At 37.4% G+C, this 16,196-nt stretch overlaps 1 protein-coding gene across 5 annotated transcripts in view; it reads left to right on the top strand.

The window, feature by feature from the left end:
- The window catches only part of LOC127812582 (uncharacterized), a 34,804-nt gene that overhangs the window by 2,230 nt on the left and 16,378 nt on the right, over positions 1–16,196 (top strand). For all 5 annotated transcript variants that reach the window (XR_008025951.1, XR_008025952.1, XM_052353013.1 and 2 more), the window contains 10 exons: positions 1,515–1,660; positions 1,828–1,907; positions 4,211–4,468; positions 5,407–5,517; positions 6,000–6,122; positions 7,350–7,471; positions 7,549–7,618; positions 8,219–8,311; positions 9,426–9,553; positions 14,624–14,765. Coding sequence is in view for 3 of the 5 variants with exons in the window: in XM_052353013.1 (XP_052208973.1) it covers positions 1,515–1,660; positions 1,828–1,907; positions 4,211–4,468; positions 5,407–5,517; positions 6,000–6,122; positions 7,350–7,471; positions 7,549–7,618; positions 8,219–8,311; positions 9,426–9,553; positions 14,624–14,765 (1,273 nt within the window). In the remaining 2 variants the exon portion in view is untranslated. The remainder of the gene's footprint in view (positions 1–1,514; positions 1,661–1,827; positions 1,908–4,210; positions 4,469–5,406; positions 5,518–5,999; positions 6,123–7,349; positions 7,472–7,548; positions 7,619–8,218; positions 8,312–9,425; positions 9,554–14,623; positions 14,766–16,196) is intronic.

The raw sequence follows: 16,196 nt of genomic DNA, 5'->3' as shown, positions 1-16,196 counted from the left end.
CATTATAGAATATAATATATCTCTATTTAGATCTTAATGAACTTTTAATGCCTGTAAAGATATAGCTTATCAGTTATCTCTAAACTAAAATTCTCATTTACCAAGCTAGTCTCTAGGAAAGTTCACCAATCGGGGGCAGATTCACAACTTTATCATTGGGGTACAAATTAAACAGCAATATGCCAAAAAAAAAATGATAGATAACAAAGGTGTTACTAATGAAAAGGCTTCCTGCTTAGCGATGGTTGGGAGAGGGTCGTTTTTGTATGCTGCCTCATCCTTACTTTGCAAAGAGGAGGTTTCCACATCCCGATCCCCTGATCCTCAATCACAAAGGAGCAACTTTACCATTGAGTAAAATGAAATTTTGACTTGGAAGTTTAACCGTCATACAAGAAAAATTAATAAATTTCGAATTCTAACAACAATTTATGAACAAATGTGTTCGGCTTAATTAAGAGTTTATTGTTGAGAGAAAATGAAAATAATTCAAATCACAAACAAATGCTAATAAAAATGTAAACTAAGAAACAAATAATGACTTGTATTCTTTCTTTTAATATAGTCAATTGTTGAATTTTGAATTAGAATATTTTAATGAATTAAACTCAACCAAGAAAGCTCTCAAATGAACAACAACAACATATCAAGTCTTTATCCCATTCCCACTATATGGGGTTGACAACATGAATTCTAGCTCACCTTTCGTTTCTATCTATGGCCTTATATTCTCTTACCCTTATAACTCATCTCACATCTAAGTTTTTCTCATCAAGTTTCTCTTGGTTTCTGCATACATTTATGCTAAATACTTGTTTCAATCCATCTATCTCCTTATAGGAGCCTCTATTAGTCTTCTTAATTGATGACCAAACCCCCTTAATGTCTCATGCATCTTATCTTCAATAGGAGCCACTTTGGCTTTATTACGAATAATCTCATTTCTAATTTTTTTTTTTTTTATGTGGCCACACGTCCTCTTAACATCCTCATCTCTGTGGCCATTTCTATCACTGTTTTCTGTTCTTCCCTATTTTATTGTGAAAGTACTATGATTCTGTTCACACACAGGCATTGATCTCTATGGAGCATGATATCCTTTACTAGATTGTGTAAATACTGATTTCAGTCACAGAGGACTTGAGTTGATTGAATTAAAACCCTGCATTTTGGTAGTCAATTAGATATCTTTCTATTCTGTATGTATGTACATAGTGTCGTCAATGAATATATGCTTGTGCTTCAGTAAATACATATGCACCTCTGTCAGATTTGGTTGTATTTGTTAATGTTACTTTCTTGTTTGCACACGAGAATAGATCCTTATCTGAAAATGCAACATACACTCTTGCATTCAATAAATAGTAGTTGTTTGGAGGGAAATCTTAGATGTTTATACTCTCTTTCATCTGGTAGGAGGTCGTTCAAGTCATGAGATGGGCAATTGATCATGTCCTCCACTAGGAGTTTCTGTTAGCTATTTTCTTTACACATTGAATTCCTTTTGGACTCAGGAGGACACCTAAACATATAGAACCTGGAGTTGGAAAATGGGTTTCGTATCTTAATCGGGAGAAGAAATTGGATTCACGCGTTGGTCGCCGTCCAACTATTCCTCCAGCCCCAAAAGGACTGTATCTGTATGGAAATGTAGGAAGTGGTATGTTGCTGAGTTATATTTGTGTTTGACAGTGTTTGTGCATAAATATACTTTTGTTCTACCAAAGAATTCCCTTTGTTCATTTGAATCTCTTGCACTTTTACTTTTCTCTTATCTTGCCTCATGGTAATAATATTAAAGGGAAGAAAATTTCCTGCAACCTGTAGGGAAGACAATGCTTATGGACATGTTTTACAGTGCCACTCAAGGAATTGTTAAACATCGAAGAAGGTTTCACTTCCACAAGGTGAGTCCTTTATTTTATTTTACTTTACTTTTAACTCTTTTCAGGTAAGTATTTCATTATATCTAGTGTGAAGTGTCCGAATGTAAGTATACAAACTACTTTAAACCGACTAAGGTATGAATGTAGGGTGCAGGAGTTTGTCAAAAGAAATGAATTTTTGAAATTTTCATCCACTAATTTTTGAAAAAATTACTCAAGCTGCTTATACAGATAACATGACCATTTGAACCAAAATGTGTTGCTCAAGTGGAAATGATGTTTTGGAAAGTCATTGAAACAAGGGGACAAATATATTAATGTGGAGCTGTTGGCTAACCAGTTCTACCAAATCAAGTTGTTAGGGAATGGTCCAACTGGTACGCATGACGTTTTCATGTCCTCTTGCAGAAGCTACTCTCTCTCTCTCTCTCTCTCTCTCTCTCTCTCTCTCTCTCATATATATGCATACTAATATATGAATGCATAGACGCATAGATATAGTGAGAATAGGAAGGGGGGATGGGGCGAGTATGTGAAGGGATTATGTTCAAAGGAGAACAAGCACACATTGAAGGAAACAAGTTGTATGCCAAAAAACATAATGGGAAAGATACACACCTCATATCTGTTTGAATGAAAGTTCCGAGGCTTAAGTAGTGAGAGATTGGGCCATATATTGGTGTTCCCACAAGAATCTCTGAAGAATGGTTGGGTCATTTTTGCCCTCTGAAAGGAGTTTTCTTATGCAATTATACCTGCCTTGAGAGATGAGAGCCTCATACCTTGAAACATAAAAAATTTCATTCATGGTGCAATTTTTCCAGTGCTGGAGTCCAAGACTAGCAAGTTTCAATTTTGACCTACACAAGAGGCTTGAAAGTCATTTAATAAAAGATCCAGCACATTCCAGATTTGTATTTGTGTGTCCACTCTAGTTCCTGTTACTAATTCCTATTCTGAAGGCAGGACAGGGTGATGCTGCTGAATTCTCCAAAAATGAGAGTGCTTAACCTGCCAAATTGGGGAAATCCAAATTAACAAGCGAATGAAGTTTTGGCATCAACTGTGATTTATTCTAAGTCTAAATTTTTTATGCCTTAACTGAGAATATATAACAAATAGAAGTGTAGCCTTCAACTGTGATTTATTCTATCTACAACATGTCAAGCTCCACTATGTGGGTTGGCTACATAAATTTTAGCTAGCCATTCATTTCTATCTCTATCCTTATCTTCCAACTGTGATGTATTCTAATTCTAATTTTTTATATACTGTAACTGATGATATACTTGTGAATAGAAGTGTGGCCATCAACTGTGATTTATTTTTGTACTGTAACTGAAAATTTCAGGGCAGAAACAAGAGATCCAGAAAACTGCTCTGGAAGGCTTTTGTGTCAAAACAGTATAAGATGTGTTAAAGCAGATACAGAGATGGCGTTCTTAGAGCCTTAGATAGATGGATTTTGGTATCCAGGAGGTGGCCCTCACCAGTCATCAATCAGACTTCTCTAAATAACATAAGGTTGAACAGATCACTAGTTTTAGTTGAGGAAGCAACAAAATCCTTATTCATCAGGCTTCCCTAACTATCATATGATGAAATGGATCACTAATTTTGTTGAGCGTGCCGACGTCAGGGTTCTGTCCTGCATGTGTGATGATATAGATCACTAATTTAGTTGAGGGAAAAAGGAATCCTTCAGTAAAGTACCCTATGGAGGGTCAGTCTAAAGATTCCAATTTGACTTTGGGCTTCTTTGTTTTCATTCAAAGCAACAGGAGTTAAAATCTTTTTCAAGCAAGATGGAAAGGATACAATTCTAACAGCTCATTTGAGCAAACATGGTTCACTGTGTTGTGTTCTGAAGTAGTCCTTAAAAGCACCCTAATAAACTGGAAAATGTCTGCAGATATCATCCTAATTTTGAGCTGTCCATAGAAATAAAGACCTTGGGATTTTTAGGATTAGCATGAAGCCTACTTACCTGCATATACGTGTGGCAGATATAGAGAGCTCTGCCATCTCCTCAATATGCACTTTAACCATTTGATTAGCTACTCTTGGCTGACCACTGGTAAAATGCATTTAGGAATAACAGTAAAAGACTAAAAGTTACTTTGTCGTCTGGTCATCCTGAGCATCTTCTAATTGCATTTAAACTTCCCCCAGGAGGCTATGCTTGAAATACATGAAAGATGCTAAGATATGGAAGAAACAAGAAGAGAAGAAAAACATTTTAAAAATTAGTTGTAATTATATCATTAATTTGTTGGCTACTCCTTCTGAGCAACTTGTAATTGCCTTAAAGTTGTTGCATGCAGGCTATGCTTGAAATACATGAGCACATGCATAACATATGGAAGAAACAACAGGAGGATAAATCTTTGCAGTCTGGTATTTCTAGTTGGATCATGAATCTTCCTTTTGATATTAATGTTAAAGAATGGATAGCTGCTGAAGAAAGATACAAGCAAGAAGTACAGATGAAAAACATACTCCCTGCTGTAGCAGATAAGTTTCTTCTTGATGAGCAAGCAGATAAAAAAGGTGCTAGAATCCTATGCTTTGATGAGATACAGGTAAAAATGTTTGATATGTTAATTTGTTTTCCTTTATTGGTTATTGGGCCACAAGTATAACATGCTTAACTGGGATTTTGGTGCCAGTTGCATTTCTTGGGGAAGATATGCTCTCATTATGCTGTGTTAAATGTTAACATATGTAACAATCACAAAGAGACTGCTCTTGATCCAATTAGAAAACACATAAGGAAGCTCCAGACATGCAAACTGCTTAAATATGCCCACAATTAGATAACACATTACTTGGACAGTCTGCTGAAGCAGTTTCCTGGTATGGCTCAAAGCATCCCATTCTTAAAGAAAATTTGATGTTAGAAGATGACAACTGTAAATCAAGGATTCAATTCTGCCTTTTAGTGTAGGATAGAACCCCAATTATAAAGTATATTGAGAGAATAGTTCTAAGACACAATATGAAATGAACTTATTGAACTCTTATGTTCCACATATTAAGTTCTCAATATGAAAATTTACTCTAATAACCCAATTTATTTATTTGACGGATAGGTGGAAATAATTTATATGTATAGCTACATTATCAGTACTTTTCTAGGATATGCCATATCAAGGTGCCACATCGTGTGATATCCCATAGTTGTTTCTATTTCTCATACTTGATCCGTATCATTGACACGTTGCGGCATTATTCTCCATATAAATAACACACTCATTCTAATGATCAGCTTGTTAACTGACATTTTTTGACGAGTAATTAAATTAGATTGTCTTTCAAAAGTTGAATATTAAGCTGGTAAAAGATCCTATTGTATCAACTCTTTTCCTGTTATATGTTATTTGAAGAGTTGCATTTGCTCAAGATTCACTTTGCATGGGAAATTGTTTTTGTTGGTTCAGGCGCATACGTGTCATTCGGAAATAAACTTCTCGATTTTGTAAGTTATTTATGTCTTAAGGGTTCTTTCTTTTTGTTACAGACTGTCGATGTGTTCGCTATTGTGGCCTTATCTGGAATTCTGAGCAGATTGTTGACCACAGGAACTGTTCTTGTGGCCACCAGTAACCGAGCTCCAAAGGACTTGAATCAGGTGGGACTTTACTGGATCCCTGGAAAACCTGAACCCCCATTACTATGCCTTCTGTAGTCTTTGTTTTCAGTTCCAAATTTATTATCAAATCTGACCTGCTAGCATATTTCATACAATAAAGAGTCATCTTGAAGTTCCAAATTTTATCCCTGCCCATGAAGGAGAGGGTACCCACTCCCAGATGGAGTATTGAGGCAAGTGTATATGAAACATATATAGCAGAAGTTTTGAAAATAATTGAACCTTTCCGTATTAGTGCATGGAGAACGTCATAATTTTAGCAGGGGATATGTGTTTATGTTAGTTGAAAGGATTCCTGTGAATCTAAGGAGGCCCAGTATGGAGTCTTATCAAATGCCTTTCTCTAAAATCCTGGTTGATTTCTGATATATATGAATGAAAATACATTGCTTCTGTGAGGGTTATAGTTTCAAATGTTCTAGATCGACCTAAAATTATTACTGGATCTGTTTCTGTTTCAGGATGGGATGCAGCGGGAGATCTTTCTCAAGCTTGTTACCAAATTGGATAAGCACTGTGAGAATGTCCTGATAGGAAGTGAGATTGATTATCGTCGTTTTATAGCACAAAGATCAATAGACAGAGTGAGAACTTGGGCAAAATTACTTTTTGTTCCTGATCTCTTTGTTTTAGTCAATGAATCTTAACTGTGTTCTGTTATACATGCATTACTGGATTCATTCATGAACTTATATCTATGTGGTTTTTCATTCTTATATATTTAAATATTTTTCTTTCTTCTTCTGGAACACATTTGTAAAAGTGGTTATATACAAACAAACGATAAGGGAAAGAAGTGAACTAAAAATGGCCTTTTTCCCAAGTAGTGAAAAAATTAAATCTGTCAATTGGTCTTCAAAAGGTAAAGAAAGTGGGTGCACCGTAACCAAAAGTATGCAAAAGACCTTGGAGCTGATGCCAATTGTCTTTGGATCAAAAGATGATGTAAAAATTCCTTTCAGTATGACAATGATACAGCTGTATTGAAAAAGTTTCTCAATGAAGTTGGATAAATGCATGTACCCATGTGTTCATCCAAATGATTGGTTAACTAAGGTTATGAAAATAAAGTGCTCTAGATGCCTGATTTCTTTCTGCTCTCATATCCTCAAAGTAATCTTTGTCCAGCAAACTTGGATGTCAGCCAAGTTCCCCAATTTGAAGTAAATTATATTTTTTCTTTTATAAATTAAGGACAGAAAGCATTTTTTCCTTATTGCAACCAGTCTTTAACCCTTGTCCTCTGGTGTTAAAGAAAACAAAGAAAGATTCTCAGAAGCACAAACTATCACTCCCACTTGAAGCAGATATGGTATTTACACCAATGCTTTCTTTTAAAAGGAAGCTAAGTTGGACGGGGGATGCTTTCACTGTGATCTACTGTGGTAATACTTTTCAAATAGCTTTAGCATAAAGATTCAGGCATCTTTTTACTGGCCCACAATTGAAGAACCTGTACTTGGACAATCTGCTAGAAATTAATGTGATCTGGACAAGACTGAAGTACCTCTTCCTTGTCTAGCTTTGTCATGAATATAGTGAATAGTTTCCCTCAAGGAGAGCATAAACACCAGAAACTTACTATTTTTCTAACCCCGCCTCAACCTCTTCTTATAAATATTTCTTAGTAGCCTTTGTATTTTGGTAATGGATGGGCATGAAATTTTATAATGATGTGATATGGAAACAATTATAACCTCTGGAAAGAAGCTCATATTTAGACATCACTTCTTTCAAAAATTGTGTAACATGCAATTTATCTGTGTTTTTGACACCTCCTTTTGGTGCAATAAATTTCACAAAATCTGCAGGTTCACTACTTCTGGCCTCTGGACAGCGTTGTGATTAAGGAGTTTGAGGATGTGTGGAATGAGGTTACAAGACAATCTGGTGAAAAGATAACCTCTGAAACTATCCCTGTCATGTTTGGGAGGTACTTTCAGATGTGTAATAATACTGTTTCTAATGCAATCAATTGAGATCAATAATGAACAATTTTCCCCTAATCAGAACATTGGAAGTTCCTCAAAGCTGCAATGGGGTGGCACGGTTTACATTTGACTATTTATGTGGTCGACCGGTATTATGCTTTCGATTTTCCCTTCTTAACTTTTCAGTCTGTTTAGTCATTTTACTCATTGCTTTAGTCACTTCACTTATTGAAGAACTAGTATATTATTCTTATTACTATTAATCTGTTACTGATGACTGATATATTCATTGAAACGCTAGTTTGTTAACTATATTTGCAGTTAAGCAATTGATAAGTTCCCATTTTCCCTGCCCCCAAATCTACCCCATCTTTCCCCAATGTAGTTTTGTTTAAGCTTGCTTTAAATTTTATTCTATAGATTGTCCTAGCAGTAGGCATCTGCAAATCCTGAAGCAATAAGAGAGAATGAGCAGGTGGATATTAACTTATATGTTAAACAGTTCCAATGCGAGTAGAGATTTCCAAGCAGATAAGATTTAGATGGTTGGCCACAAGAAGACAGCTTGTTAGCTCTCTGTTTGATCTGATGATAGATTTCTTCCTTGTTCTTTGTCATACTTATTTTTGCCTGTTTGTTTTCTTCCCTGGTATCATTTTCATTATTTCTTTGTATTGTTGCTTGGCCATCATGCAGTTTAAACTGATTATCACTGGTCTAACTTATACCTTGGCATTAAACATCTCCAGGTTGGGGCTGCAGACTACATTGCAATAGCTAACAACTACCATACGGTTTTTATCTCTGATATTCCTTTAATGAGCATGCGTATTCGTGACAAGGTACTATCATACTTTCAAATTCCAAAATCCTTGCCAGATATGTTAGAATGAATTTGCCGTTATTATGGATTTCCCCTGTATGAAATGTTTTATAGTTTGCAAATTTGTTACGTTCTTCTGGAAACAGCTTCTTCTTTATTGTGGATTTGTCTTAGCAGAAATTGTTGCTGAGGAATCTTGACATTCACAATACATGTGTTGAAGTTGAACCGTTACAAGTGCTGACGAGTGTCACCAAAACCTGAGTGGAAGAAACCTATTTCAAGTGCTGCTATGAACCATTTCAGACAATTATGTTGCCTATTGATCTTGTGGCAGCATGTATTTGGGTTTCAGGCATCAATAACTGTGGGATGATTAATATTGTTCTGGCCCTAGGGTTTGCAAATAGGTAATCTGGAATCTGAGAATAAGAAGGAAGAAAAAGAGGAGAAGAAATGAGATATAGAGGAGTGAAATAAGAAGGAAAGAAAAAGAAACTAAGAAGAAGAGAGAGATAAATAACCATGTTCAATGATCTATAATTCATTTGAAATTTGAATATTGTCTATACATGAGAGGTATTTATAAACTCTCCAATCTCTATCAAACTAGGAAGCCAAATTAAACTAAGAAACAAAAACATATTAACTTAATCCCACTACAGTCACCAAGAACTGATATTTGCCAAAGTGGGGGATTCTTGGGTTGTTGCTAAAGGACAGAATGATTGTCAGAAGTCTTCTTGAGATCCTGGATGGATATTCCTTGATAATATGAGTTAGAAATTACTTGAGTCTCTTGGGTTCAACTCTGAATCTATAGCTTTCTGGTGCTACTATGGATATTCGCTTGCTGATTCCACTTCACACGTATTTGATTGTAAATATTCAAATATTAGGTTGTCACATGGGACCTGGAGGCAGAGTATGAGCTACCTACCCCTTTGTGTTGCATGTAGATAGATTGTGTGACCTCATGGAGAAAAATCACTTGCATTCATGCTTTTAAGCATTATCTAAAATTTCAATACGCAGATTTGCTGAACTACTATTATCAATTGTGTAGGTTCTCTGTGAGTTCTTGCTGTTCATTGTTATCACTGTGTTTCTCAGTAATTATTCCTGCTTTTCAGGCCCGGAGATTTATTACTCTCATTGATGAGCTGTACAATCATCATTGTGCACTTTTTTGTACTGCAGCCACTTCTATTGATGACCTATTTCAGGGAACTGAAGAGGGAGCACTTTTTGATTTGGAGAGGCAAGTGCTTGACTTGGGTTGTCTGTTGTTACTGCCCTTACCTTCTGTTTTCTCTGTACCTTCTGATATATTTAGTTTGCCTTTTAAGGGACTGTGCCATTGACTCTAGTTGAATATAGCACCAAGGCTTAGAAGATTTGTTTATGTGTAGGATGTTTATGGTGAATGTAATAGGCATATAGGCCTAACAAGAACACTGTATGGACCATCCCCCCCCCCCGGCGCAGGTCTATCCACTGTAGGTGCTTACAAAACATGCTCTTGCCTCAATAGAATGATGCAGAATGTCACATCACTGCATTGTTTGCATAAATTCCACTCCATCATTATCAACAACAACAAATCTGTTGGATATATTATATATATATGCTAATTGTCTCATTGAAGTATGTGCATCTATGGGAACCGGTCAGCTGGCTGTACATTTTAACTTCTAGCAGATTCATCCATACAACAACAACAAATCAAGCCCTTATTCCACTAAATTCATCCTTGTAGAGAACAAAAATAATATTGTAAAAAAGATAAAAGTTACCCACTCTAAAAAACTTATGGTTTTAGACAAGCTAGTGTTTAATAATTTAACAAAGTTCAGAGTTCAAATCTCATTGCTGTCCTGATATTTTAATATGTTGCATGCGTTTAGCAATGCAAGAGTAAAAATGACGCTAATAACAGATAAAATTTACCCCTCTTTCTAACTGCTAAGCTTTTAGACGAATTATTGGTCACTACTCCTCTCTTTAATAGCCACTTTTGAGGAAAAGATTGCATACAAATATGACCCTTTCTAGAATCTCACAAAGTGGGGAGTCTTGTGCTCTAAGACACCCTTTTTTAGGAGCTCATAGCAATCAATAAGTATGTGTGATCCTTCTATTTATTGGTTGTGATTTTGAGAATTTGTATAAAGCCGCTGAAGCTCTGTTTTGTATTATATACTGGTGTTAGTTTAAGATCTAATTTATGTAGAACATAGCAACAATTCTTAAAATTGTTCCTCCTTTTGTCTTTTTTATAAGTTCTAAGAGAAACATCATTCTTAGATTACTGAGGAAGCATGGATACATCCCTATAGGAGGCATACCATGCCCCTATAATAATCAATTATTTTAACCAGATGCATCCTAGCATGGCAAGCAGTGTTCAAAAAGGCGGCCCCTGACCACTACGAATTCATGCCAATCGGCACCTAGCTGCTTGGGTCGCCTATTTTTTTTTGCGATTCACTAGCCAAAACGACGCCATTTGGCCTAATCAGTAAAATTCCCAAAGAAATTCCCCCCTTCCCCCTTCGCGTGATACTTCAACAGTGTTCAGAAAAAATCCTAAATTCCTAATTCTTCTCACTCTTCCCCCTTCGCCATTGTCGCTATAGCTGTCGTCTCTTGTCAGATCTTGATGAATCTGACAATAAACTCCAGAGAATTCGTGAGAATTCTCTAGAATTAGGGGGATAGAATTCAGAAAAGAGAGAAAGAATCAGAATGATTTTGATTCAAATTTCAACATGCCCTCAATACAATCAAGTGGTCCTTTATATAGAGAGGATCTTGCATTTCCATTCCCGCCAAAGGGAGGTTTTATTTACATTAGTGCCCCTTCTAGAATTAACTACCCAACTCCCTAACCTTGTATGTGACAACTCGCCACTTGCATGTCTTATTCCCTTGCTTATGGCTTATAACCATGACAAATTTCCCTTTGCCTGAGACATTTCTTGTCCTCAAGAAATAGTGAGTAGGCTGGCTACTTGCGAAAATTGCCTTAGCAGGTCAGGCAAATATTCCAAGTGCTGCTATCATGGGGAAGATTGGACCATTTAACCAACACTTGAATAACAAGGGCCCTGTGCTTGTACAAGACTCTCCTGTCAAGTATTGAGCTGGGCTTTGCTGTCATGTTCGCCTCCCTTGACAGTTGGGGTAAATTAGAAGCCACCTGCTAATCTCCTACTAAGTTCTTGAGTAAAGATACATGAAAAACCGGGTGGATCCTGGTCTCTTCCGGCAATTTCAGCCTATACGCCACATTTCCTACCTTGGCTTCAATGGGGTAGGGCCCATAGTACTTGGGGCTTAACTTGGTTATCTGTCCATGGGCAATCTTCTTGAGGTGGGCTAGCCGGAGTTTCAAATAGACCTTTTCTCCTATATCAAATTCCCTCACTTCTCCTTCTATCCGCGTACTGCTTCATGCGATTTTGGGCCACTGCTAATTCTTCCTTGAGCTGTTGTAATACATTCTGTCGTTTCTCCAAATAGGCCTCCACCGTGGCCACCGTAGTGCCTTCCCCTATAGTTGGGAGGAGTGGGGGTTGATATCCAAACAACACTTCAAATGGTGACCTTTTGATCAAGGCATGGTGACTGGAGTTGTACCGCCACTCTGCAAGAGAAACCCATATGTGCCATCCCTTAGGTTGGAGGAAACATAGGCACCTTAGATACCCTTCTACACATTAATTCACCTGCTCAATTTGGCCATCCGTTTGAGGATGGTAGGCTGTAGACGTCTTCAATTTCACTCCTAAGGCCTTCATTAGCTCTTGCCAGAATAGGCTAGTGAAGATCTTGTCTCGGTCAGAAATTATCGAGTGGGGAATTCTATGCACCTTCATGACTTGGTCTAGGAAAGTCCTGGCCACTTCTCGAGCAGAATAGGGGTGAGTCAACCCAATAAAGTTGCGAACTTTGTGAACCTGTCCACTACTACCATAATACAATATTTCTCTTCCGATTTAGGCAAACCCTCTATAAAGTCCATGTTGATGCTCTCCCATGCTTGAGTAGGATAGGTAGGGGTTGCAATAAACCTGGAAGGGCTACTGTTTCATGTTTACAACGATTGCAAGTATCATAGACCATTATGAATTCAATCACATACCTTTTTAGCTGGGGCTAATAGAAGATTTGCTTCACCTTGTGGTAGGTGTTCTGGATGCCTGAGTGGCCTCCCATGGGTGACTCATGTAGGGAGCTCAATATCTTCTTCTTTAGGATCTCACTGTCCTCGATCACCAATCTTGGTACCAGGCATCCCCCGCATCATTGAGGTATGCGGCTGCCAAGGCTATCCTATGTCCCCCTGATATATTGTACCATTCGAACATTCTTTCACACCTTCTCACCCACCACCTCGGGTTACTCCCATTAAACATGGGAATCTCCATCTTAGGCATAGGGAGCCCTGGTTGATTGTGGCCAACTGGTCCCCTCGCCTGAGTTCTATTTCCACATCCTCTTCCTCCCTCGGGGCTACCTCCATTTTAGAGGCCCCGTCATTCCCATTCCTTCCTCCGACACCGGTAAGGATCGGTTCAGTCCTTTCTCTTGGTGGAAAATCAAGTGATAAACTTACTTGATTCTGGCGCGTAAACATTACCATGAAGTTCTGCAACTGCTCGCGAATCTGGCTTCCCACCTCATCTCGGATCCCATCCAATCTCCTCTCCAAATTGCCAAGAAAAGCATCCCCCTTTCGGTCCATCGCTGTGATCGCCTCATGGTTGCGATTGGATCCGATCTCTAGCAATTCTACCCGAGCTTGCAGGTCGGTCACCGTTGCATGGAATTGTTGCACCTGTGACTCGAAATTCTTCATCTAAGTCCCTTCTGCCATCTCTACTTCTTTGGCCTAGAATGAGCTTTGATACCAAATTTGTCAGATCTTGATGAATCTGACAATGAACTCCAGAGAATTCGTGAGAATTCTTTAGAATTAGGGGGATAGAATTCAGAAAAGATAGGGAAAGAGAGAGAATTGGAGAAAGAATCAGAATGATTCTGATTCAAATTTCAACATTCCCTCAATACAATCAAGTGGTCCTTTACATGGAGAGGATCCTGCGTTTCCATTCCTGCCAAAGGGAAGTTTTATTTACATTAGTGCCCCTTCTAGAATTAACTACCCAACTCCCTAACCGTGCATGTGACAGCTCACCACTTGCATGTCTTATTCCCCTGCTTATGGCTTATACCATGACATCTCTTTCCCCCACCGCCACTGCAACTCTTGTTTTTGTTTTTCCTCATTCCTCAACCTTAAGCTCAGGTAAAATCCTCAAAGAGCCGACAACTTGTGAATACTCAAAGACTTAAAAGGAAGTCAAATGATGTCGGATAGGAGTATGGAATGTTAATTGATCTGACGAACATGGATAAAGTTAAATGCAAGTTATATGGTAAAATAATGTCTGGAGGAGTTTACAAAGTGAAAGAACACATCGGCCACATTTCCCAAAATGTTTCTGCGTGTCCAAAATCTTCTCCGGATGATCAAGCCAAATGCAAGAATGCTATTGCCGAGGCAAAGAGTAAGAAGAAGAATAAGGAGGAGGAGGAAGATTTGATGATATCCTTTGTTAATATTTTTGAAAGGGGGGATGATGAAGATGAATTGCTAGAGTTAGGGAGCAGAAAAGTGTCCCGTACTATTGGCCCTATGGATAAGTTTGCAAGCTCCATTAGCCTTGAAACTTGTTTGAGTGCGAGAATGACGCAAAGGCAGCAAAATATTAGCGAAACACTTTTTAAAGAGAGAACACAGTCTGTTTGTGAATATTGTGCTAGATGGGTTCCTAGGCCCTGCCTTGGTGCTAGGCCCCAATTTGGCTCCCAACTAGCGCCTAGCGTGTTTTAGAACATTGATTGGCAAGGTCTGTGCACTACTGCTAACATGTCAGAGACAACTCTAATTTAGAAACTGTTTAATGTGAGGTCAAACCGTATAAAAAAAAAATAATTGATGCATTAGGTATAAAAAATTCTTTTTGACATCCACTCTATTTAATCAAGATATTGTGGTGAATGATTCTAGATGGCTTGTTGACTTTACTTTGTAAGCTTTTCTCTTGGAGAATTGGACTTCTGCTTGTAAATGGTGATGTAATGGGAACAATCAACAGCACACAAACTAATTCCATAATTTTTGTGTACTTCCAATTTTAAATTTGACCTTTTTTTGGATATACTGTAATATTTTGCTCAAATATGGTACTATTTCTGTTTAGTAATTGGTAATTTGAAAGTATAGGTTACAAGGATTATTAATGTCTTCCTACTTCTCCAGTTTCCAATTTGAAACAGAGATAGAAGGTGGAAAACTCCGTCGTGATGTTTTAGCTGGGGGAGATGTGAGTTCAGGAGGTGCACCTGCTGGTATTATATCTATGCTATCAGGTCATGAAGAGATGTTTGCCTTCCGTCGAGCTGTAAGTAGTGTTATTTACAAGTACATGCTTGTTGTTTGTGGTATTCTGTGCTATCTTGGTTTCTATAAAGAAGAGGGTGGAAACATAAAATCAAAGAAAAGAGAGCAAATACTAAAAGAGATGGGAAGAAGATTATTGACCATGTATTTAGCATAGAGAAAGGAACAAGTTTCTGCTAGTTGCTCAACTCACAATTGAAATCAAATAAGTTGAAAGCAAATCCATATATGCAGGCTACGTGGCTTAAAACTTTGTTACTTATGGATTGAATCATAGTTATTAAACTGAACCAATTCAGCCAGTTGGATTGGTCAGACTGCAAACTGGTCTAGTTCAAGATGGTCAAAATCTGCTGGTTGGTGAACTAGAAATACCAAATAAACTGGCCAATTTTAATTTTTATCCAAAATACTAAATAGCCCACAATTTTCCATGTTTTTTTTTTTTAAATAGAGTGGACAAATTAGTTTTTGTAGAGAACAAAAACAAAAAGGGGAGAAATGAAGATTGAAAATTGAAAGAATCAGGAAGACGGAAGGTCATCTTCCTAATCTCCCTACCAAAGGCCATCTCCAATTCTGCATCCAGCCATATAGCCTTTCACTTGCTGGAGAGATGACCTAGAAACTTTGGATACATGGAACCATCCTTCTTATTTTGATTTTTAAAGCTTAAGTTGGATGAGTAAGTTATTGTATTAAAAGTTTTTATCAAACTTTATTTACATGTATTTTGGTGATGAGATTTTAACATCTTAGTAGTTAATTTTTTGTGTTTCTAATTAGTTTCGTAGTGATGAAATTTGAACATTTAATTGGTAATTTATGCTTTTATGTTATTCTAATATTTTTAATTTATTATATGTCATATATGAATTTTTGAACTAGCAGTTCGACCAGTTGAACTAGTGAACCAGTACCCGGATGATTTCTCCTATTTTAACAAGTATAGATTGAATGCCCAAAATAGGCAATGTTTGCAAGTTTTCATAATTTTATGATGAATCTTTTGCCCGGTTTAAGGCCATGGTTTTGGGACAGCAAAATGGGACTTTAGCTGATTCTATTTTGTATAAAGCTATATTTCAGCTATGCTCCTTGAAATAATGTTATATTTGACCACATTCAAGTTGCTTGCTAGAGCTATGACCTTATGCTATTACAGCCCTCTGTTCTCCTTCTTTTTCCCCCTTAAATATCTTTTTTCCCTGGTTTGGGGCTGGGGGGAGGTTAAGAGATGATAGATCCTTTTACCTAGTAAGCCATATGGGCTGAACAGAATGATAGAACTTTGGATAGATCATAGAAGCTGATTTGCAAGTTCAAGAGGTAATCCTGTCTATGTTCTATAGTTCGGAATTGAGGGAGGTCAATCCCCATTTTGACCAGTGTTTAAACTTAGTAACTTCCCTTGAATAGTGGTAGCTACATA

Source organism: Diospyros lotus, chromosome 11 (genome assembly GCF_014633365.1).
Source record: "Diospyros lotus cultivar Yz01 chromosome 11, ASM1463336v1, whole genome shotgun sequence".
Taxonomy (NCBI): Eukaryota; Viridiplantae; Streptophyta; class Magnoliopsida; order Ericales; family Ebenaceae; genus Diospyros; species Diospyros lotus.
This window is presented reverse-complemented; position numbering and strand designations above follow the sequence as displayed.